The sequence below is a fragment of the Vipera ursinii genome (genome assembly GCF_947247035.1).
Source record: "Vipera ursinii genome assembly, chromosome: 17".
Taxonomy (NCBI): Eukaryota; Metazoa; Chordata; class Lepidosauria; order Squamata; family Viperidae; genus Vipera; species Vipera ursinii.
In genome coordinates this window covers 1761570-1785643 of record NC_139530.1, presented here as the reverse complement: position 1 = coordinate 1785643, position 24074 = coordinate 1761570, and the positions used below count along the sequence as shown (strand labels likewise).

General features: G+C 46.4%; 1 protein-coding gene across 1 annotated transcript in view; it reads left to right on the top strand.

Annotated features, from left to right (window-relative positions):
• ACAP3 (ArfGAP with coiled-coil, ankyrin repeat and PH domains 3) overlaps positions 1–24074 on the top strand; it is a 53177-nt gene that overhangs the window by 8086 nt on the left and 21017 nt on the right. Inside the window, exons 2-4 of the mRNA XM_083375455.1 lie at positions 14761–14818; positions 15800–15919; positions 17674–17727. Coding sequence (XP_083231581.1) covers positions 14761–14818; positions 15800–15919; positions 17674–17727 — 232 coding nt within the window. The remainder of the gene's footprint in view (positions 1–14760; positions 14819–15799; positions 15920–17673; positions 17728–24074) is intronic.

Here is a 24074-nt window from a genome sequence, read left to right as displayed (position 1 = left end):
ACACACTGTTGATTCCTGGGGTCTCACCCGGGGCTCTGAGTTTGGGGAGCCTTTCATGGAAATCGCTCTAGCCAGAGCAGACAAAGCACCTGCTTTGTTCTTCCTGGGAATCTCTTGGAACGGCAGGAAGTAGGGGCCTCGCTCCTCCACCGCGGCCGGACGTATCCTGAGGGGCCATGAAATGGCCTTTTGTAAGAGGCTGGCCAGAAAGGAGAGGCCGGCTCGCTCCTCATCTCTGCCGAGTTCCTGCGGGGGCTGGCGGAATACTAAAGCTGCCTCAAGGGCTGGTGGATATACAGGTAGTTCTCCAGTTATGACAGCAACTTAGCCCCAAATTTCTGTTGCTAAACGAGACAGTGGTTAAGTGAGTTGGGTTGAAGATGCCTCGCTCCGAGGGTCTGAGATTTTCCTCTCGCAGGAGGACCATTTTGACCCGAGCCACCCCAGAAGGGAACCAGGCTGCCAACCTGGGAGTTATAAATATACAGGTTGCTTCCAGGGGGGGGAAAAAAGAAAAAAAAGATGTGGGTGAGAAGTCCTCCAGGCAAGATAATTGGTGATTTCTATTCCAGGATCATCTCATGATGAATGTCAGAATAATAATGATCATTGCAGTGTTTTTAGCCCTGCGTTGGCATCTGAATGAGCCTTTGCAAATAGTAATAATAATAATAATAATAATCCTGAAAACCCATAATTTCAAGCTTGATGCCTCTGCAGGAAACGGGGTGCTGGGCTGGAGGAGAGTTGGGTGGGAGGGAAGCTTATCTTGTGCAGTCCAGGTGCAATTGGAGCCCACCAACGTTCATCTCTGTGTTGCTGGTCATTGTTAATCCAGATGTTTCCCTTTGAGTTTTGCCATTCAACCTGCCTTGGGCAAGGAGACCATTAGCCAAGAGTGAGGAGCCGATAAAGCAGCCACAAAGAGCTACTCCTTGCATGCAGCTGAATCCTTCAGCCATCCGCTTCATCTCCCTGATTATTTGGAACTTGATGTACTGAAAGTCCTTGAGAACTGCGGCAAGGAAAGTCATAACATGGGTCAAAAGTCGCTTAACAAATCTCTTACACTTAACAACAGAAATTTTGGGCTCAATGGCGTTCACAGGTTGAGGACCCCCTTGTATAGTTAGCGAGGAGCAAGATCTCCAAAACGTAGTTTTTAGCTTAATTCTTTTCCTCTTCCCGTCACTTCTTCTGCGGCGATCGTTTGCAAACGGGATGAACTTTGCAAACTTTGTTATCACTTCCCTACAGCAAGGAAAGTCTGTAAATTGCCCTTGCCGTTGGGAGAGGGGTGAGAGAAAATCTCTAGGAAGATTTCCCCAGCCTTTGCTCCTGGCTCTCGCCTTGGATCAAAGCTAAAGGCAGCTGCCTGCTGAGACACGGTCAGACCCTCCGTGCCTGGCTCTTCTCCCCCCAGGAGAGAAGGGAAGGAAACAGCTTCAGCAGGAGAGGCCTTGGGCCTTTCCTATGAACTGAGTTAAAAGTCCATTTTTTGTTTCCTGCCCGTGTCCTTAGATTCAGGGGTGAGGTTTCTGCTGTTTGGCTGAGGGTTCAGGCCCAGCGTACATTTTCTCAGCCTTGACTGAGCTTGGCACGGCTTAAAAGGTCTCAAGGCTGGTTTTGAAAGTTGCCTCCAGCCTTCGAGGCTTTGTATCCGAAGCCATGGAACGGGCATAATGACGGCTTTGAAGGGTGAGGATAATGGCCAAGGGTGCGGGGGGGGGGGGGTTTCTCCCTTCCCCTCCCCATTCCTTTCGTTAGAAGTTTTAAAATAAACATCTAGGAGTGGGAAGATGCGGCTCCAAAATGATGGACATGAGCAAGGAAAGAGTGACGCTTTTCCTGTTTCATCACCTGCCCTCAAAAGAGAGGGAGGGAGAGGGACAGAGCGGGGGGGGGGGGAGAGGGCTAAGTGGCTTGACCCACATACAGCCAGCCAGGCCCCTGGCCTTTCTTTGCCCTTCTCTTTAATTCACAAGGAAATCCCACCCCTTCTACTCTTTTCAGCGACCTTTCCTTGAGTTTCCCAGGGAATAAATCTGATGAAATTACAGGAGGTGGGAAACGGGGTGGTTGGGGTGGGGAAGGTCTCCCTGCCAATCTGTCAGGAGGTGTGTGTGTGTGTGTGTGTGTGTGTGCAAGGGGGGGCTGGCTGTCCATCCTCTTGGAAATCAGCCTTGCATTTCCAAGCAGCTTTGGCTCTCTTGAGTCCGGCCATGACGAAATGGCTTTGGGAAAGGTTCCTCGCCCTCCTTTGCAGGAATTCCCAGAGCAGACTTCGGCTTGGTTAATGCTTGGAAAGGGAGGACTTAGATGGAGAAACTGTAAAAGTGTTTTGGAGGAATGGTGTCCGGCCACTACTACCGTAATATAGCAAAGACATTTGCAAACCTCAGCTCACGCAGACCCCGGGAATTGAGCTGGGCTTCCATGGCTACCTAAAATTAGCCTCCAAAGGAAGAGACTTAATTCAGGAGCTGAATTCCCTACCCAAACGGGAAGGGCCCTATTTTGCCAGTCTCTTTCAGTGAAGAAGTTCTGACAAGTTTGGGGGTGGGGAGCTGCACCCCAAATGGAGAAGTCGTTCAATCCTCTCCTGGGGGGGGGGTGCTGGAAGTTTGCGGCAGGTTTCCCCGTTCTGAAAATTTCCCCATGCTCGCTGGAGAATCCTGGGAGTTGAAGTCCACAAGTCTTAATGCTGCCAAGGTCGGATGCCCCTGGCTTACAGCTTAAACAGAAGCGGGCCCCTGGCTAGGGCTTAATTTAAAGCAGGGTCCTGTTTGCGTTTTTCTGCTAAGGAAGGAATGAAGAGTGGAGGAAGCTGGGAGAAGGAATGACAGAGAGAGAGAGAGAGAGAGAGGGAGAAAGAGGCTGACCTCGGGTTATTTCCTTGCTTGGAGAGAAAGATGCTCATTTTTTTGTGGGAGCAATTGGAGGCTTGCACAGAAGGCAGCCCATTGCAATTTCGCATGGCCAAAACTGCAAACTGGCAGAACCTGTGGGATGTTCAGTTGGGATGGATGGATGGATGGATGGATAGATAGATATGTATGCATGTATATATGCATATATAGAGAGGTGTGTGTGTGTGTGTGTGTGTGTGTGTACATGGAGAGGTCCCTGTCCTCTGGCTGCTGTGAAACCTGGAGCTGTAAACCTTGGATCGGGTGCCACGGGCAAGGAAATTCTGTACAGAAAGGAGAATTGTTGGAAGACACAGCTGTTAGTGTTAAAAACACTGACAATTCAGTTCCTGTCGCAGAAGCTGGGGAGAAAGAGACAGAATATTGTCTGGCAATTTTTTAAAACAAAAAACAGAGGAAAATAGACTCCAGTGTTCCTGAGACAAAAAGCTGGGAGCCACTTGGGTCCCACAAGCTTGGAAAAAAATGAAAATGGACAACGGACGAGAGAAGGAGGATGAGGAACTCTCCCTTGCCAAACGCTTGCTCTGTTGAGGACGGACGATGGAGCGATGTGTAAGTCAATTGTTGCCCGCTTGATGAAGTCAGGCCGGGGAAACAGCCTCTGGAGTGTGAGTGCGTCCATGAGCCTGTGATTTGTGAGCGTGGCGCTGATCCCTGCCCAAAGACAGAAACACCTGCGAACTCTGACTGGGAGCTCTCGGCCTCGGTGGATTTCGAACCGGTGCCAGCTGCTGGCATGGTTTATGAATGAGGCCGGGCGCCACTCCTGCCAACGACCGGGAGAAGGAAGTTGGCATGAAAGCCTCTCCGTGCAGCTGTCGAAATCAATGGACGGGGCTCTTTCTCTCCACCCCCAGGTCCCTGCGAAAATAAAAGAGGGACGGGGATCTCTGCCAGGAGGAACTGGCCAGGAGTCCAGGCCACCGGAGCAAACGCCAGCTGCAAATAGCCCCAGAGGAGAAAGGAAAAAGAAAAAAGAGAGAGGTTTTTTTCCCCTCCCCTAGTTTGAGGAAAAATCTCAACTTGTATTTCAGGTAGTCTCCGACTTACGACCACGGCAGAGTCCAAGATTTCTGTTGCTAAGCAAGACAGTTGTTTATGTTGGATTGCTGGATAGCCATCTAATGTTGTCGTTTGTGTGTGATGTGTGTGTGTAATGAATCTGGCCCATGGCCCTGCGTCAGGGAAAGTTATTTTGCTGGCTGAGGCCCAGGCTGAGTATTCGCTACTTTTCCGTTCAGCAAAGGAAGTCCAATGTTGGAAGCGAGAAGAGGACATTTGTTGCTCACGGTTGAGTTGTGGGATTCTTGGTGCTCTCGGCGCTTGGTTGGTTTTCTGCAGATGTTTCATGACCCTACTTGGTAATATCAGTTTTGGGAGTCCCCGTGAGGTTGTGTGAAGTTGGGGGTGAATGGATGCATGATCCCAGCCGATCAGGGTTGCTACCTGATCCCAACCAATAAGGAGTCGTGGGGCAGCACCCCCAAATACAGGGACAGCTGGGGAGACTGGATAAGACCTATGACCAGGAGCCATCTGTTCTCTCTTAAGGTTGTTTAATGTAGTTACAGGGGTGTCCAAGCTTGGCAATTCCTGGGACTCCCAGAATTCCCATCCACAAGTCTTTAAGTTGACCAAGCTGGACATCCCTGGTGTTGGGTCTCAAAGAACCTCGTTGCTTCGGATGCTCTTTTACGGATGAAGCTGTTTATGGAAATTCACTCCTCCGAGGATCCCCATTTCTTTTGGCTTGGAAAAAGTCCCCCCTCCCCACCCCCGTGCGACATCCCCTCCGAACATTTTTGGCGCTTCCCCATAGTCCTTGGCATAATTTAACTAAGGGGGGGGGATTCTGGAAAGGAAAAGAGATTTCCGGAGCACAGCTGACTTTGTGTAAACAACTACCCTGTTTCAGGGGAGGGATTTTTTTTTTTTGGAGGGGGCCATATTTTAAGAATTGCTTTGCTTGTGATTTAGTGATGGCTTTTTCTGGGCCATGATGGGAATTTAAAGCATTGCTATTTGAAGGGCATCCCCGCAAGGCAGTTGGTTTTAAAAATAAAAATAAAAAGAGACAATTCTTTCATTCTGACCTTTGGGTTCCAAACTCCTGCCTAGAAAGTTAAAAAGCCACATTTTTTTTTTAAAGGCAGGCGGGCCTGGAACACACACAAGGCATTCCATTGCGCGTTCTAATGGACTGCAAGATCGTCAAGGCTGAGAGGAAGTTAGGAAGCATTCATCTTGGTTTGCTGATTTGTCTCTTTGATGCGGTGGCTCAGTGGGTTAGGACGCTGAGCTTGTCGATCAGAAGGTCGGCAGTTTGGCGGGTCGAATCCCGAGTGCCGCGTAAAAGAGTGAGCGCCCGTTACTCGTCCCAGCTTCTGCCAACCTAGCAGTTCATGTAAAAATGAAAGTAGAAAAATGGGGACCGCTACGGTGGGAAGGTAACAGCGTTCCGTGCGCCTTTGGCATCCAGTCATGCCGGCCACATGACCACGGAGACTCAGGGCGGTGAACAGGGCACATATAAAGCAGACCTTGTGAAGGCAGGGTGGACCAGCGTCTTCCAATCTTGGCAATATTAAGACCTGGGGACTTCCACTCCCAGAAGTGGGGGATTCTGGGAGTTGAAGTCCACAAGTCAGAAAGTTGCCTAGGTAGAACACCCCTCGTGCAGACCAACCTGGCCATTTTTGATGTTGAGTAGGCTGCTCAGTGGGTTAGGACGCTGAGCTTGTCGATCAGATGATCGGCAGTTTGGCGGGTCGAATCCCGAGTGCCGCGTAACAGAGTGAGCGCCTGTCACTCGTCCCAGCTTCTGCCAACCTAGAAGTTCAAAAGCACATAAAAATGCAAGTAGAAAAATAGGGACCACTACGGTGGGAAGGTAACGGCATTCCGTGCGCCTTTGGCGTCTAGTCATGCCGGCCACATGACCACGGAGACGTCCTCGGACAAGCACTGGCTCTTCGGCTTTGAAACGGAGATGAGCACCGGCCCCTAGAGTCGGAAACGACTAGCACGTATGTGCGGGGGAACCTTTACCTTTACCTCTTTGTATAGGGTGCAAATTGGTCTGGTTTGGTATATTTGCAGTTCAGTTTGGACTTGCCCAGAAAAGAGGCAAGAGAAAAAACAACGGATGGAAACTAATCAAGGAGAGAAGGAATCTGGAATTCCTAACAGTGAGGACAATTAAGCAGTGGTTAATTGTTGCCTTCAGACTGGACATCCACTTTTTTGAAAGGGCATAAGGTCCCCTGCTTGATTAGGGGGTTGGAGTAGAAGACCTCCAAAGCCCCTTTCCAGCTCTTTTCTGATTGATTGATTGATTGAGGCTAATTCACTTAAATGCAGTCAAGGATTGAATTTATCACCTATTAGTTTTAATGGCAAAGATGTTTCTAAAGATACTTTTATATCTGTGTGTATTCTTCTTCTATCGGAGAAAGAGGTGTCAGAGCTACCTCATTCTGTCAGTATTACGGTTCATCCTCAAAGTGGTCTGTTTACAGGTAGCCGGCAACTTAACGACCACAATTAAACCCAAAATTTCTGTTGCTTAGCGAGACACTTGTTAAGGACGCCCTTTACTCATAATATCGCAAGCAAGTCTGCATTCTGTATTTTTATTTTTATTTTAATAAGAAGAATCGGGATTCTCTGAAAAAGAGGGCAATGCACTGGAAATCTAGTTTAAATATTTGTCTTAGCTTGGAATGTTTCAATCCCTGGATATTTTTTTTCTTCTTCTTCTTCTTAAACCAAAAATATTGGGGTGGGGGGTGGGAGGGATTGAGTTCCACGTTTTAACTTTCTCATGTGCCAAATGAGGTCTAATCTCAGGGAAGTTTTGCTTACCCACATGGAGGGAGAGAGGGTGGTGGATTTGTGTATCTTGGCCGGAGGAAGAGAGCCACAATTAATTCTTGATCTGTTTTGTCTGCTTCATCCTGCTTTATGTTCCCACCAGCCTGCAGGAAATGGAGTAATTCTGTTCCGCTCAGGGGTGGCTGATGGGAAATAATCCTGGGCACATAATAAGCAGGGAACACATAATTATCCTGTAATTTGGGGAACAACTAGCTATTTGGAGATATGGATCTTTGGCCAACAACTTATTGGTGCTATTGAGCACAGAGCAGTAATTCTCAATCTTGGCAACTTTAAGATGTGCAGACTTCAGTTGGAAGGAAGGAAGGAAGGAAGGAAGGAAGGAAGGAAGGAAGGAAGGAAGTGTATTGCCCTGTTCACCGCCCTGAGTCCTTCGGGAGAAGGGCGGTATAGAAATCAAATTATTAAATTAAATATTAAATTAAGGAAGGAAGGAGCAAGCCTCTAGGATGGAGGTGCAAGAGAGGAAGTATTGTGATGTGTGCCAAATTTTGCAGGTTTAAGTAACTTTTTAAAACCTAAAGCCTTGCCCTCCTCCTTCTGCACAGTACAGTACAGTGAAACATATTCCAAGTGCACTAAATGAAATTTATTTTCAATTAATTCTTAATACTCTCTCTCTCTCTCTCTCTCTCTCTCACTCACACACACACACACACACACACACACACCGATGACTTGCAATTTTGACAGCCAGGTTTTTACTAAAAAATATGCGAAGGGCCTGGTGCCAGGTTTGACAGGCCACGTGAAATCTAGAGCCCCTTTGAGGGATTGGAGCAGATGCCAACTGCGGTGGCCATCCCTGGATCCCCTGAGCATGGAGACGGTTGCCATGGTGAAGGGTTGCCATGGTGCCGTTTTTCTCACATGGGGAGAAAGAGAGAGCGAGGGATGTGAAGTGATGCTGCAAAGGTGGGGAAGAAGACTTTGCAAGTGTGGGAGGTGTGTGGAAGAAGCCTGGTTGGGGGATCCTTGAATTTGTGTTGGCTTTCTCGCGTATCTGGCTGCGTTGACTTGTCTCTTAAGGATTCTTATGGACTGCAACAATTCCCTTGGCAGATGAGTCCAAAATGCCCAACTTCCGGTCTCCAGAGATGCTTAAAAAGCACAAATAGGCTAACACGAGGGCCGATCCATGCTCCTCATGCTCATTTGTCAAAAGTACTTATAATTTTAACTTTCTCACTAGTGGTGGGCTGTCAAGCGATGCGAAGCTGGAATTAGCTAAAGATCAAAGCGGAATAAATCCTGGAGAGTTAAAGCGTGCTTTTAACTGGAGCGAAAGCGGAGAGTAGAATCTGTTGCATTTGGTGTCAAGTTTGCTAAGGAGCCAGCAGGGCTTCTGCAAAAGAGAAAATGGATGATTTTAACTTACGGGTGGTCCTCGATTTACAACAGTTCATTTAATGACTGTCCAAAGTTACAACAGCACTCGAAAAAGTGACTTACAACCATTTTTCACACTTACGACTGTTGCAGCATCCCCAGGGCCAAAACCCATGTGCTTGGTAACTGGTTCATATTTATTTCTGGCTCGGCTAGAGTATAGCCAAACGAATCCCACGAATCCCAGCCACTGGTAGGCTTTTTTCAGAAATGATATTGTTCTCCCCTGGCATGCTTTCTCAAGCGCACGATGCTAAGGTGGCATCCTTTCGTCATTCAGCATCTTGTCAGCAGCAGGAAAACACAGGTAATCCTCCCCTTACAACGGTTCATTTAGCGACCGTTCGAAATTACAGCGGCACTCAAAAGAAGGATATATGACCCTTTTCACGCTTAGAATTTTAATTTAATTTATTTCTAACTGTGAAGCTTGATAACTGGTTGCATGCAGAGGCTGCTGGCTGGCTGGCTGTTCCTTTCATGTGTCTGAACTATTTTACATGCCTGATTATACTGTAAGGCTTTCAAGCATCCATAAACGGGAAGGCATCCTATTAAGTCTCGCTTGATTTAACGTTTATGAGATGTTCGTTCAGGCTAGGTTTAGTTTTGTACCTTGTACCCACTGACTTCATTGCTCTGACTATGCCTACTTTTCAAGACTGCATCCTGCAGCTTACGAATTTCAGGCCAAGAGTGCCGGTCAGCCTGGGGGAAAAAAAAGTGTCCCTCTAATGGTATAGCGTCTCCTGCTTAAGCAGGGGGCTGGACTAGAAGACCTCCAAGGTCCCTTCCAGATTCTATTCTATTCTATTCTATTCTATTCTATTCTATTCTATTCTATTCTATTCTATTCTATTCTATTCTATTCTATTCTATTCATTCCTGTTCTATTCTATTCTATTCTATTCTATTCTATTCTATTCTATTCTTCCATATTTATTCTGATTCTATTCTATTCTATTCTATTCTATTCATGAAGGCAGAGATAATATTCTTCGATCCTTTGTGAACTGGTACGTGTGTGTTTGTGTGTGTGTGTGTGCATGTGCATGTGCATGTGTGCACATTTGAAGCCATAAAGCTCTACACAACGGGCTGTGAAAAATTCTGCAATGCTCGCAGGATAAATTATGCCAAAAGAAAGTTGCAAGACGTGCAGTTAGAAAATCTTAGGGGTGACTGGTCGGATTTGCTTTTGCTCAGTATTCACAGTCCAATCTTGGCTCTTTTTTATAGACAGAGATGTAATTTTTCCACGCCCCCCCCTCCCCTCAGGTGCCTGGTGGTTCTTCCTTTGCTGGCCAGGTGTGAGGGGAGGAGAGGGAACCACAAACACCCCCGTGATCCAACCAAGCCCTGCATTAGACATGGCTACAACTCATTACCGGTCTGTTGGCAAAATGCCACGGTGGCAGAGCTCATAAAGCAATTTATCCGGGGTTAATGTGCTTGGCGCGTGCCATCCCGTGGGTGGGGTGGGAGGGTGGGGGAACAATGCGACCCTTGGCAGCCCCAGAGGAAATTCACAGCCTCGCCCTCCTGCTTTTCCAGCCGCAGACCGACTGGCTCTTGGAACTGGTGGGATTTGCTTTTGTTGGGGGTTTTCATCTGACTGTGGTTTGTCGCTGTGTTTCTGCTCTGCGACATCACTGAAACCTGGAAAGAGCTTTAGACCTGGATCCAAAGAACTTAGGTGAAGCCAGTGCAGGGAAGAGATTGTGTGTGTGTGTGTGTGTGTTCCAAATCAGTCCTTCAAATTCCCAACGAAATGCTTCAAAACAGAGATTTCTCTTGAGTGACTTGAAATATGTTAACATTGGCAGGTAAAGTAAGTGCAGGAACATCGTGCGATGCCATGGTTAGAATTTTCAGCATTGTCTTTCTTGTCCCCTTACCTCCTCCTCCTCCTCTGAAAAGTCCTTCCTTCCTTCCTTCCTTCCTTCCTTCCTTCCTTCCTTCCTTCCTTCCTTCCTTCCTTCCCTTCGCACTTATGCTTCTCTCTTCAGCACTTGCAGCTGAGATAAACCTTCAAGAGAAGCATCCCAGCCAAACAGACAGGGAAAAGATTTCCATGCAGAGCCCACGTGACTTCCAGGCCAGGAGAATAAAAATAGCGAGAAGGAATCAGCCCAGGAGAGGCATGTTCATTATTGTATTTCAGAAAAGGCAAGGCCTTGCCAACAATATGGGGGGGGGAGGAGGGGGGAGGAGGCTAAAAAAGAAGCAGGCAGATGCAGAATATATCTCTTTGGAGCCAGCTTCAAGAAGGATGCATCAAATGTGGTCCAGATTTGTGGCATAGATAGATAGATAGATGATAGATAGATAGATAGATAGATAGATAGATAGATAGATAGATAGATAGATAGATAGATAGATAGATAGATGATAGATAGATAGATAGATAGATAGATAGGTGAGTCATTGCAGTTGTTAAGGGAGTTAACGCGGTTGTTAAATGAATCGGCCTTTCCCGTTGACCTGGCATGCCGGAAAAGGGGATCGCGTGACACACACTGTGACCGTCCTAAGTACAAGTCAGTCGCCAAGCCTCTGAATTTTGATCACGTGACCCTGGGGGCGCTGCGAGGGTCGTAAGTGTGAAAAATGGTCATGAGCCCCTTTTTGTCCTTGCTGTTGTAACTTCGAATGGTCCCTAAACAAACCGTTGTAATTGGAGGACTACCTGTAGTGTGAAATCTTCCAAGAACAAAAACGTCCCAGCAGATGGAAATCTTCATTTCTTCTCCTGCTACGTTAGCAGGTATTTCTGCTGGTCTCGTGGGAAATGGAGCTAAAGGCCAGCTGTCCTCCCGTGGACCACGTGGCTCCTTCTTCTGTTTTGCTTCTTCCCGTTCACTGTTGTTGACCGAAACCAGATCCCTCCTGTCTTATGTAATCCAGATTGGTGATTAATGGCTTGAAGCGTTTTGTCCATTTTTAAAAAAATAGTTTTTGTGATGCTTATTTTCTTGAAGTTGAGGCTTAACGTGTCTGGATGCCAAGTTGTCTGGGTGTGAGTGTCCTTTTTTTTTTTTTGCCCAGAGGGGTATCCTCGCACCCTGTCGTGACTCCAGGGGCTGTTGCCAACTGGGCTGCAGAAATCAAGCGGGGCTGCCTTGCGCCGTCAGGGAGAGACAGACTGTCTGACGTAGGAATCGCAGGCATCCGGCTTGAAAGTGCAGCAGGGTGCCAAAGTCAATCTGGGACTGAAAAGATCTCCAGCTGGCTGCTACTACCGGTTGGTCTCGGAGAGGCGAGCTGGACCTACTGGGTTAGGAGACCTGGCCTCCATAAGCCTAAAATGCAGAGCTCTTTTCTCATAGAACGCTCAGAACGGAGTTCCGGCACCTTTTTTGGATGGAACCTTGTAAGGGTAGGCAAGGCGGGTTGTATGACGTGTGTCAGTTCTGGCACCTTTTTCTTTTACAAAAAAAGCACTGCTAAAATGGTACTGAGTTGCACGGCAGATCTCTTGGGAAGTGACCAGAAGTCTTATCAGAATTCAAGATAAAGAGAATGTCTAATGTTGGGTTGATGGGGTGCGGTGGGCCACAAAGCATTTAGAAGCTTCTTCCAGCTGCCAATTTCCAGGTATCTCGGGTATCATGGCTGTTCTGACCTCAGTTGGTACCTCTAAATCTGCTAAGACAGCAATTTCTCTCCACGGTAAGGGATGTTCCCGTTCTGGGATCCCGGAAGGCTCATTCCACGTGTTTTTTTTGACTAATAATACGGTCAGGCACCTGGTTTCTTCAAGATGTCTTCCTGTGGGCACTTGCTCACTGTCTCTGGTGCTCCTGTCTCCTCCAACCTCACAAAAGGAAGAGGGAAGAGGTCACGCAAACTCACGTGGCTCTACCTTCCCATGGATGCCGTGATCACGAAGTGCGTGCCATTACCCTCTCTCTGACTCACCTTCACGAGAGCTTCCAGAGGGAGCTCTCCTGCCCCGGGGCCGTTGTCACGTCTAACAGATTGTAGAGTTCTGTGTACCAATCACAACTGGGTTCTCCTCCTGAAGGCCGGGCTCTTTCTGCCTGCTTCTGGCCCATTTCTCCCTGATTGCAGGAAACCAGGCAGATCTTTTGAGCGCCTGGCTCACTTGGATAGCAAAAAAAAAAAAAAAAAGAGGGATCCAAAGCTGGAAAGGTGTTAGCTGAATCAGATGGGAAATGCGTTCTTCTGCACGAGGTAGAAAGAATCTTTGGGCAATAATTGGGAGTGAGGTGTTTTTGAGAAGTCTTTCTGTTCGTGTATGTGTGTGTGTGTGTGTGTGTGTGTGTGTGTGAGAGAGAGAGAGAGAGAGAGAGAGAGAGAGAGAGAGAGAGAGAGAGAGAGAGAGAGAGAGAGGAGAGAAGTGGTGGCTTCGTCAAAACCTGAACTCAGGTGGAGAATACCAAAAGAGATGACAGACATAGAATGTTCTATGGAGCAGCTGCCTAATTCAGAGATTGGCTTATGTTCCTCTCTGCTGGGTTCAGAAAACAGCCAGATCGACCCCTACACAATTTCACCTTCCAAGCATGAGAACGCCAAAAAGCTGGGGGTCCCTGAATCCTAGTTTACTCCTGTCCAATTGTTTTCTGTGGGATGGACGAAAGTTCTGGATCCACCACAAAGGTGTCAGGAACGGGCTCAGCAAAGGTGGCCATAGATCAGGGGTGGGCAACTGTGGCCCTTTGATAATTTATGGACTCTTCACTCAGGAATGACGCCAGCTCAGGAATGCCGGGAGTCGGAAGTCCACAGGCCGCAAAAGGGGCCACGACCGCCCACCCCTGCCATAGCTCTCCCAACCACAGAAGGTTTTCTTCTGCTTTGATGCACCCTCTTATTTAATAATAATAATAATAATAATAATAATAATAATAATAAGAAGAAGAAGAAGAAGAAGAAGAAGAAGAAGAAGAAGAAGAAGAAGAAGAAGAAGAAGTAGTAGTTGTTGTTGGAAGGGACCTTGGAGGTCATCTAGTCCAACCCCCTGCTCAGGCAGGAAACCCTATACCATTTCAGGCAAATGGCTGTCCAGTCTCTTCTTAAACCACACAGCCGAAGAGGTTCTTCAGCTCTCCTCTGAAGTTTCCAGACAGAAGTGGGGAAACTCTGCTTCGGAAAACGGACGGGTGATTTGGCTCGGCGTGAAGCGTCTTCCTATGTCCCTGAGTTTGAGACCCTAAGAAAGCCAGCGCTTGGACTTGAAGGGACCCAACCATGGTGATGGCCCACCTACCCAACAGTCCTCCCTGTTCTACTACAACATAGAGTGTGTTTTCATTTAAATTCCCCTGGGAGTAAATGAATGAAGAAAAATGGCTTTGGGTACAAACCAGGGTCTTCTTGACCTGGTTAGCTGAGATACGTTTCAGTTTAAGGAAGGCGAGGATCTTCTACCCTCTTCAGCAGAGGGATAATGCGCTAAGTGGAGCAAGATGGAGCTTGCTGAGACGAATGGATGCCGAGAAGAGGAAACGATCAGAGAGTGGAAACAAGGGGCGTGTGTGATGTCAGAATGCTGGAAGAGAGCAAGCCAAGACATTTCGCAGGCTCTCCCCACCCACCCACCCACTTCTCTTCTGCATCACAAGCCACACAATTAGGAGTTGCAAACCCCTGGGATTTGGCCAGGCTGGTAGGTGGGTGGACGGACAAGTTGGCCCCATGGTTTATTGCCCTTCCAGGAGAGAGTTTAAAGGAACCATTGTCTGGTTCTACCACCAAAATGAACTCCAGAAGAAACATTTATTTTCTCTCTCTCTCTCTCTCTCTCTTTCTCTTTTTTTTTTTTTGGCTCACCCGTACTTCCAGATTGACTAAATTCTAAGTCCCAGATCTTGCCTTATTAATATTTTTTTCCCTCTTGAGCGCCTCGGTGTATGTGCATAGTTATGGGGGCTGCGGGGGGTAGGGTAGCTTGCTAACTTACGCTGGAGATTATTCTGGACTATATTTCTTTAAAGCAATGCCTTTCAAACAGAGGGAAAACAGCCCTTGACAACAGGCTGATGAACTTTTCCTCTGAGCCATGGCTTTGCTGTTAGGGCATGTGAAATTTGTGCAGTGCGATGTGAAACGAAATTCAGATACAAAGCGGGAGGGAGCATTGAAAAGAAATTGTTTTCCTTCCTTCCTTCCTTCCTTCCTTCCTTCCTTCCTTCCTTCCTTCCTTCCTTCCTTCCTTCCTTCCTTCCTTCCTCCCTCCCTCTTTCCCTCTCTCTTCCTTTCCCTCCCTCCCTAGATAACCTCCAAAACATCTCTCCGTGGGCCTAACTTACAAAGTGAGCCCCAAAACGGATGGAGAAATAGTTCAGAAGTTGAACAGACGAAAGCAGTGAAATGAAGCCGATTTAACAGGGGCTGCCAAGCGACTCTCCGAGCCGTCATGCAACGTAGACTTCAGCCCAAAGAGGGTACCCCTTCCTCTGCTCCCATCCTGTCTTTCTGCTGCCCTAGTGACACTTTCTCCTAGCTTAGTACTTGACGCTTCTGTGTGGGATGGCAAGCCGGTGTTTTAATCTCCATTTCTCCTTTTTTGCAGGGCGACCATAGATGACGTAGAGACGGATGTTGTGGAAATAGAAGTCAAGCTTGATAAGGTAAGAAAGAGACAAATCTCACGAACCCATAAGCCCTGGCCAGCGGGAAGAACCAGGGGTTGGGATCATCATCATCATCATAATAATAATAGAGGGGTGTGGCCAATCAGGAAACACTCATTTGCTTAAGTGCAAATTTTGTGTGTGGCAGCTGGCACATGCGGTTCTTCCAAGCAGTACACCTCTGCCAGACCTCTGTTTCTGATTGTGGGAGATGGATGCGCCACAATTAGTGTGAGCGTCTAATTGCATTTCGGGGCTCCCCCCCCCTCTTCAGCTCCTGTTGCAAATAACGTACAGCTTTGCTTAGCTTTTGGTCAACACAAAACCGCACTGCAGAAACTGCCACGTTGCAAGAACGAGCTTGCCTTGCTCATCCAGAGGCTGACTCGGGAGCCTCCCTACTGCCCATCTGGCCGCCAGATGTGACCGGGAGCTGCATCTGTTTGCTTTTGTTCCCTGGAATCAGATGCAACAGTGCAAAGGAGGTTGCCAGCAACCTAGGCTTGCCTTGGCAGATGCTGGGAACAGAGCGAGCGAGGGATCTGTCCTCAGATTTTATTTCTTGTCTGGCCCTTGTGAGCCCTTTTGTCTAAAATCAAACTTTTTGGAAGATTCCAAGCGTTGGGTCTTTTTCCCAGGGTGGAATTGCAAATCTGCCTTTCCCCAAAACCTAGGACACAACTGAATATAATTTCTGGTATAATTTATCACTTGTGCTCCAGAGGCAGTCACTAGAGGTTTAGAATTCAATTTCCTTCCACAAGGGGTTCTGGGAATTGTAGTTCAAACCTCTGGAGTGCCCACTGTACATAAGCATTGGCCGGGCAATAAATCCCATTCATCTGCAAGTTCACCAAATTTACTCTTGCTGAACTGACGCGGGAACCAAAATCTGATCAACCAGCTCCCACACTAAAAAAAAAAAAAATTGCATGTCATCACCAGGTGGTTTACTTTCCTTCTTTCTTTCTTTCTCAGCTGGTAAAGCTATGCAGCAATATGGTAGACGCCGGGAAAGCGTACATCATCACCAACAAACAGTTTGTCGGCGGCATCCGAGATCTCTCCCAGCAGTGCAAGAAGGACGAAATGATCTCGGTAAGAAATGAGAACTTGGAAATTGTGAGGGTGTACAAAACGCTGACCAGGCTCAGCACGATTTGAGTTCAGACTTGCCGCTGCAGATCTGATGATAGGTTGTCATTCTCACAGACTTGGTACAGACTATGACTGTCTGAGGAATTCCGGGAGTTGGAAGTCCACACCATTCAAAGGTGTTAAGTTTGGAAAAACACAGCTTTGCTGTTTCTCTCCTCCCAATCACACTGGGTTTTTTTTTCCTATTTCATTCAGAGGCAACTTTTGAATTTGTTAATTCTGTGTTTGGAAGTGACCGAGCATCTGATTTTTATCACACAGAGACATTATTACATTGTGGGGTTTTTTTGTTTGTTTCTCTCTCTCTCTCTCTCTCTCTCTCTCTCTCTCTCTCTCTCTCTCTCTCTCTCTCTCTCTCTCTCTCTCTCTCTGTGTGTGTGTGTGTGTGTGTGTGTCTTTTTAAAGAAACTTTGGCCAAAAGTGTTCACAAAAACACACAGATCCTACGAGGTTGGGATGGGATAATGTTACTATCTTTTATTCCAGAGCAGGTTGAAATTACAAACAAATAAAGAGAGATTTTGATTAAATATTTGGAAGAAAGACCTCAGGTTTTCAGCTCTTTAATAGCAGGACATGTGTCTCTGAAGCAGAGGTAACAGATTTACTGCAGTGGAGTTCAACTTTTGAGTTCAATAGTATAGCTGTACCCACTTATTGAATTTACCCATTTCCTGTGTTGGCACAGTGCGTGGAAGCAAACAGATGGATGTTCACAATGTGCTAAGCTACTAAAGATTTTACTCTGGTTAGCACAACCAAGGTTAGGGTGGTGGGTGAAAGCACCTGCTGGGTGAAATGTGTCATCTGAAAACAACATATGACTTTATATCTGAGGAACAGATTTGATGCTTGGATCATATTTGGAATTGTTTGAACACACCCCCACTGGCCAGAAATGAAAATATTATTCATGTTCTTAGTAGGCCAGCAGTGACTTAATAAGCATGTTGAAGCTCATGTTTGCGATGAATGTTAAAATGTTCTAAATAAAGGCACCAAATCAGACCTGAAAATTGCAAGCAAATAACCACCACCACCACAACAAAAAAAAGGTGAGGAAGAATCCCACACAAACGTTGCTAGTTCCGTGCATTTTGGGTGCAAAGAATAAACAGAAATGAAATGTTTGGCTTTTGTAACTCGCAATTAAGCCACACACACATCCACAGATTCCGTATGCAGCTAAAAATATCTGAGGCATTGGATGCCATAAGAAATTGCGTTGTTTTCTCAAAAGACAGAATGCGAAGCTGCTGGCGGCTCTGAACTAGGTCATTGAGCATCCATTATTTGGGAGAGGGGAGACAGGCATGGGGAGGAGATGAGCTGGGGGGGGGCGGGCTTTAGGACACCCCTCCAGGGGCGGCTCATTTACATTTGGGGGCTGCAGTTTCGTGTCAAACAACAAGCGTTCCAGCAGAATCAGTTCTACTACTTGATAGAGGGGACCAAGAGTGTCAGAGAGCAATGAGGGGAGCCTTAAAATCAAGTCTATGGCCTCTCTCAGCATTGAACCAGATTCATTGGTTCTCTCTACGTGGGCTGGCTGGGGATGAATGAGTTGAGTGTTGCCTTTCTCTGCAGGATGCAAAACATCGCCAGAAAATAGCTTGCACTCCCCTTAAGGCTGCTAGAGGAGACCCCTCTCTCTCTCTTATTTTTATTATTATTATTATTTTTGCCTTCTACAGGAATGCTTGGATAAATTTGGAGACAGTTTGCAGGAAATGGTCAACTATCACATGGTGAGTGGCGTCCTTTCCCTCAGCTGTTTTCTGTGCAGAGACGTTCAACGGATGTTCTTGAAGTCACCCAAGGACATCTGAATTAGGAGTTCCAGAACATAATAGTTGGTCGGTGTAGACCCAGCATCTCTCTAGCCAACAGCCAGATAATTGGGGAAGTGGTGTGTAATAAGATATCCCTTTGATCTTCGTGTCCCCACCTGAGATGGCCAACACTCTCCCTAGCTGAATTTTTCATATCTTATGCAGGGCTTTTTTTGTCATAGAACGCTCAGAACGGAGTTCCGGCACCTTTTTTTGGATGGAACCTTGTAGGGTAGGCAAGGCAGGTTGTATGACATGTGTGAGTTCCGGAACCTTTTTCTTTTACAAAAAAAGCACTGATCTTATGGAAAACTGGATCTCCTACAGTCTAAAAAAAAACCATCTGGAGTCTTGAATTTCATTAGCTTGTGAGGACAGTGCGTTGTTTAAATATACATTTTTATGCAGCTGTTTTAAAAGGACCCATTCTACCCCCCCCCACCCGATAAAATTGAGACGGTCAGAAGATAGGCTGATCCTTTTTTTGCCGGACCCTACAGTGGATCCTTTTCAGATGCGTTGAAATCGGTGAACCCAGAGTTGAGGTGAGGGAAGGTGGGTGATCTAATACTTTGGGTGGAGAAATGGAAAGAAAGAAATGATGATAACAACATTCTGCTGTTTTTCTGTGTACCCCAGTCAGTACTCAATATGCCAAGGGTCTCCAATCTTGACAACTGTTAAGGCCTGTGGACTTCAGCCCCCAGAATTCCCTGCTGGCTAGGGAATTCTGGGAGTTGGAAGTCCGCAGGTCTTAAAAGTTGCCAACCTTGGAGATCCCTGCTGTATACTATATAACCAGCACTCTTTTTCTGCCTCTTTTCATGCCCAGATAAGAAGGAAAATAAAAGGTGAAATGTTTGGGATTATTTTTCCCTTTGCACTGTTTCCCAGATTTTAATTAGTAGATTAATTAAAAAGGAGAAACTCGCAGCGTACTGAAATGTCCCCATATCATGTACCCACATTATAGTCCCTTCTTTAAAGGTTTGCCCATATTTTCCTGACACTTTTTCAAGCCCTTTTAATACTATTCCATATCCTTCTCTGATCGGAATTATTGTCTGTCGTGAAGTCAGAGGAGGACTGTTAATGACCAAATAAATAGGGGTGGTGTGTTTTTTCCCCCCAGGATAGTCTCTCCCCTTTCTCTCTCCTTCTCTAGAAATGAGATATCCCTGTTTGTAAGTGAGCGTTTCTGCGACCTCAGGAGGCCCCTCCCTCTTGGGATAATAAGATATCACCTTCTGATTAAGAGAAACATCATTTTTTTAAGATCTTAAGAAAGGGAGGGGGCAATCACATCTACTTTGGGAACCCCGCCCCCGACAAAATGACATACGTGCAGGGCTTTTTTTGTCATAGGACGCTCAGAACGGAGTTCCGGCACCTTTTTTGGATGGAACCTTGTAGGGTAGGCAAGGCGGGTTGTATGACGTGTGTCAGTTCCGGCACCTTTTTCTTTTACAAAAAAAGCACTGCATACGTGGGTTGCATTTTGAACCTCCAAGTACATTTGTGCAACTGGCCCATTAGTTCATCAGGGCGGGCTTGGGGTGGGTTCCATAGGAGCTGCTGACTTAGCCTCCAGCTGGCCAAAAACTCTTGTTGGCAGCCGAACTCCAGACAGAGGGAGTGGACGACTCCGGAAGGATTACGATGCTCTTGGGAGGGGAAAAAGGAGAAGATTTTGCTCCCAGGGGGTTAGTAGGTCTGAGCAGGGTGGAGCCTTGGCTTTTTTTTTTTTTTACCCCCGCCTTATCTTGATGGATCAAAATCGGTCTCTGGAGGTTGTCTGGGGGCAGGCAAGGGAGGGTATAAAATCTGTCCCTGAGAGAGGAGGGGCAAAGGGGGGGGCTTCGTTTCCTCGGCTGGATTCCGAAAGGGAAGGAAACGCGAAGCAATCGAGGCTTTAATTTCTGCAGGCCTGTTTTTGCGGTTGCCGTCCGTTTCCTCTGCGACGGGGAAAATCAAGTTGAAAATTCTTCCCCCAGGAGTTCTGAACATCTGTCATGGCAACAGTGGAGATTCAGAAGCAGAATGCGGCGAGGGGGGGTGGGGAATCGGCACCCGCGGGGCATTTGTGGGTGCACGGGTGACCGCGCGGGAAGCCGGGATTTTGCTCTCTTTGCTCCAATCTTCTTCGGTGGGAGGCGCTGGGGGGGGACGCCTCTGCCTCCCCCTGCCTCGGGCAAAGGCCAGCCATGTGAGAGAATGAGTTCCAGTGTCCTCCTTTGGAGATGCTGGTTCCACGGCTTCTCTAGGAAGGCCCCTTGTAACTATTCCCCGTGGAAGGTGGACTTTGCCGCCGGTGGGTGGCGAGTGTCAAAGCCCCTTTCCCTCTCGCTCTGCAGCCTTGGGAAGGTCGCAGGAGAAATCTGCCCTCCGCTAGGAAATAAGAATGTGGCACAATTCTCCGGCTCCCCCGTCGCTCGCTCACTAAGAGCGGACTAATTCCACAAGGGGCTGATGCTCTTAAGAGGTCTGTAGGTTGACTTGGCTTCGAAACACTTAATCTGATTAGCTTGGTGAGGCTTCCTTCTGCTTTTTCCACTGCTTTCTGGGTGTGCCTTGATGGAGGTTCTGCAGCTGTAGATTTATTTTGCCCGTGGCCGATGCTGGCGTGAGGAGTGGGCTGGAATGGAGAAGAGAGAAGGGGAGACCTTAGCAAGTCCGCTCTGAAATTGTTGGACCTTTTGCGAACATTGCAGAGATGGAACCCTTTTCTGAAGCCCCTTTCCTTCCCCCCCCCCGTCACTGTAAAAAAACAACAACAGGAAGAATAATGAAGACTAATGTGGACAAACCACCACGGGATGGGGGTGGGGAATTGATGGCCCCAGGACTAAAGGAATCTATGCATCTAGAAAGTTAGCATGCCAGGATGGGCTGGTTTTCTGGCTGCAGGATATGTCTGTAGGTACGCTTTCATCTTTTGTTTGATGGAGAAGCATCCTGCTTTCTAAAGAAAACCAGAAGACAGTGGCTGTCCTAAAACGGTTGGCTGGGGAATTCTGGGAACTGAAGTCCACAGATCTTAAAAGCTGCCAAGGTTGGACACCCCTGGTCTAGACAGTAACGTAGGAGCTATGATCAGTTTAACTCTGGCTTCAGAAGGATAGCAGAAACATCTCTTTCTCCACTGCTGCTAAGAAAATCTTCTAATGAATACCGATTGATTATTTTCAGCTTTAGGGACTGTTGCAACTTAGGCAATGAAGCAATGCTATGTGGGACATCATCTTGGAAGCTAATTTATGCTTCTTGTTCTTCTAAAGCTGAAATCACTAACACTGGGGACACGCACTCCCAAAAGAATGTAAAAAACATGGAAGATGAACCATTCTACAAAATAAAGAGGGTGTTGGGTTGTTTTTTTTTACTAGAACTGCAAACTTTCTAGTTAATTTGTTCCACTTTCACCTCCACTGCCTCACTGGAAAAATATTGTGTGATGCCATCCTGAAATTTTGGCACCCCAAGACTGGCTTAGGTTGACTTTATGATTGGGCCGGTCTTGGAGCCGGGACTTAATCCGAGAGGAACATCTCCATGTAAAGTGACCAGTGCTGAGTGATTCACATCCTAAAATCTTGGTGATTACTTTGGAGCTGGGTGGGCAAAAGAGACAGACTTTCTGGAAACTTTTATTTTATACAATCAGCTCCAAGCCTAGTTGCGGAGCCAAAAAAACGACTTGAGAAGTTTAAAAAGCATCAGGGTTTTTTTTTAAAGCCAAGTTCTTTTTAAATATAAATATTTAATTCTTTTTTGGGGGAAAAAAGTAATATTCACCTCTCTGCAAATTATCTCCAGGGGATCTTATCGAAGTTTGAAAGCTGATCGTTCAAATAGCTGTTTCTGTGACTTAAATCTGTGTGATGGATGGGAAATAGGATTTTTTTTAAAAAAATCCCATAATTTTTCGCAAACCACTTTTGTGAACTGCCCAAAACCTCTCTCGTGCTGTCCCAGAATTGAGTTGAACCAAAGGACATTTTTACCCTGCTTGCTAGTTTAAATCATCTAACCTGGACACCATCATTCCATTGTGGGATGGACAGTTCCACAGGTTAATTAAGAAGTCTAGGTTAACTGTTCTAATTCTAATATTAAGTAGGAAGATGTCAGTTTTTCTTCTTTGTTCCACTTGTGAACTTCTTCCAAGTCACTTGAATTGTTGTCAAGTGCTAGTGAAGTCAGAAGATTCGGGCAATTCAAATGGGTATAAATATTTATGGAAAGCTTAAGCTCTCTACAAGAATCTGAATTACTCACAGTTAAGGGAAATTGAGTGGGAATTAAGAATGGAAAGGACTCCAAGGTGGGCTGGATTTAGATTTCTTGTGGGCGTGCAGGAACTCATGACTGATGATGCATTTGACCCCGCCTTCGGGCTCAACCTGGTCATCTACATCTGGGTTTCAATTAAATTAAATCAGATCATTAAACCCCCCATGGAAATTGTGTGCCCATGATTTAAGAGTTATTCTCTTGATCAAGAAGAATTCCAAGGCGGACTTTGGGAGAAGAAGCCAATTCTGAGTAAGAAGACTGGAAATTAGTGTGTGGAAGTGATGGAGATTTGTTTGCCCGGTGCCAAGCCTCCCATTTGGCTGCCTGAAGCTGATGGATTTGTTGAAATTGGGACCCGTAAACAACAACATTCTTCTCTTTCCCAACATCTTCAGTCTACTGAAATGGGGACCCGTAAACAACAACATTCTGCTCTTTCACAACATCTTCAGTCTACTGCCATCTCCTGTTTGTCATCCTCAGCAGTCAAGATGGAAGCTATGGGTCTAGATGTGGCTATAGGTACATTGGACTCTGGGCTTCGAATCCTGCAGAAATGCAGGCCTGTGGATTCTCAGTTTGCTGAATCTCAGAATGGAGAATCCTCAGCAAGCATACCTTTGCCAGAAATTTCCATCTCTGGAGGTGAAAACGAACTTTTCCCTTTATGGTTGTTATGAACTATCATTGCAATTGCGTTACGCATCCCTGTGTGCTGTTGGAATCTTTGGGCATATTATTTATTATTTATTTATTTTTTAAATTTATATACCGCCCTATTCCCGTAGGACTCAGGGCGGTTATACAAATTAAAATCAGTTAAAACTATGATTAAATCACAGTCCCTGAAGTTAAACTAAAACCCAATTAAATTAAATTAGTTAAAACCCCTCAGTTGGTTCCATAGGTGCGGCGCGCTATATACGTTGTGTATGATTTTTCATCTGCATCACCGGGGCAAAAAGATGGCAAAATGCAAAGAGAAGCTTGGGTGGTCTTTCAAACTTCCTAAATGCTTGCATCTGTTTGCATTTAAAACCCACTCAGGACCATTTTCAAGCTGGTGTGTCTCATGGGCTATATTCCCCTTTTGGCCAAAGGAATTGATTGAGCTAAAAAGACTTCAGGGGTGGGCAATTGCTCGTGTACCCCCTTTGCCAGCAGGATGATGGGTGCTTCAGGCCTCTGCTCGCGAAAGGCTGCCTTCTGAAGGAGTTTCAAATAATATCGCAGGAAAACCAGACTTGAATAAACAAACATTTATGTTATTTCAAGTGTGGAGGATGTGAATGCCAGTGCTTTGGGGCACAGAAAGAGGAAAGTGTGAGTGTACCCAGGGGGATACTGGAGTTTTCAGAAGTCAAAAGAATTTGTGGGAGGAGAAAGATCATATTTTCCCCTTTTTTCTGAAGGAAACGCACAGACACAACTTGGTGTGGGTTCTAGCTGCGTGGCCATGTTAGCCTCAAAAAAGTAGGACTAGGTCCAGTTCTTGAATGGAAAGCCGATATGAACTCCCCAAGAAACAGCTTGGAAGAAGGCAACGGGATACTGCTTCTGTCCTGTTGCCAGAAAAATGACAGGAGCCAGAAACCTAATGTGGGGGCTGGAGGTTGGCTGGAATTTGAAACTGGAGGATTGTTCCCACCTTCTTATAAAAGAAAGGATTTATAAAGGAAAGAAAGTAGCATTAGATTAATATAAGGAGCAGGAGAAGACAGGATGGGTTCAATAGCCTTTGAAGTCGCCTAGAATATTAAGACGTTGAGAAAAGGTTTGATGGTCGAACAGGAAAAGAAATGAAAAGGTATTAATGACATAGTCATCGCAGATTTCGATAAATTAGAAACAGCTGCTAGACATAAGTGGTCATACTGATGCCAGCAAAGATATTGGCCTCTGGAATGAGGGTGCCCTCTATAGGAAAAGGTGGGGAATGCAACTGGTTTTGTTTATCTCCTTCAATT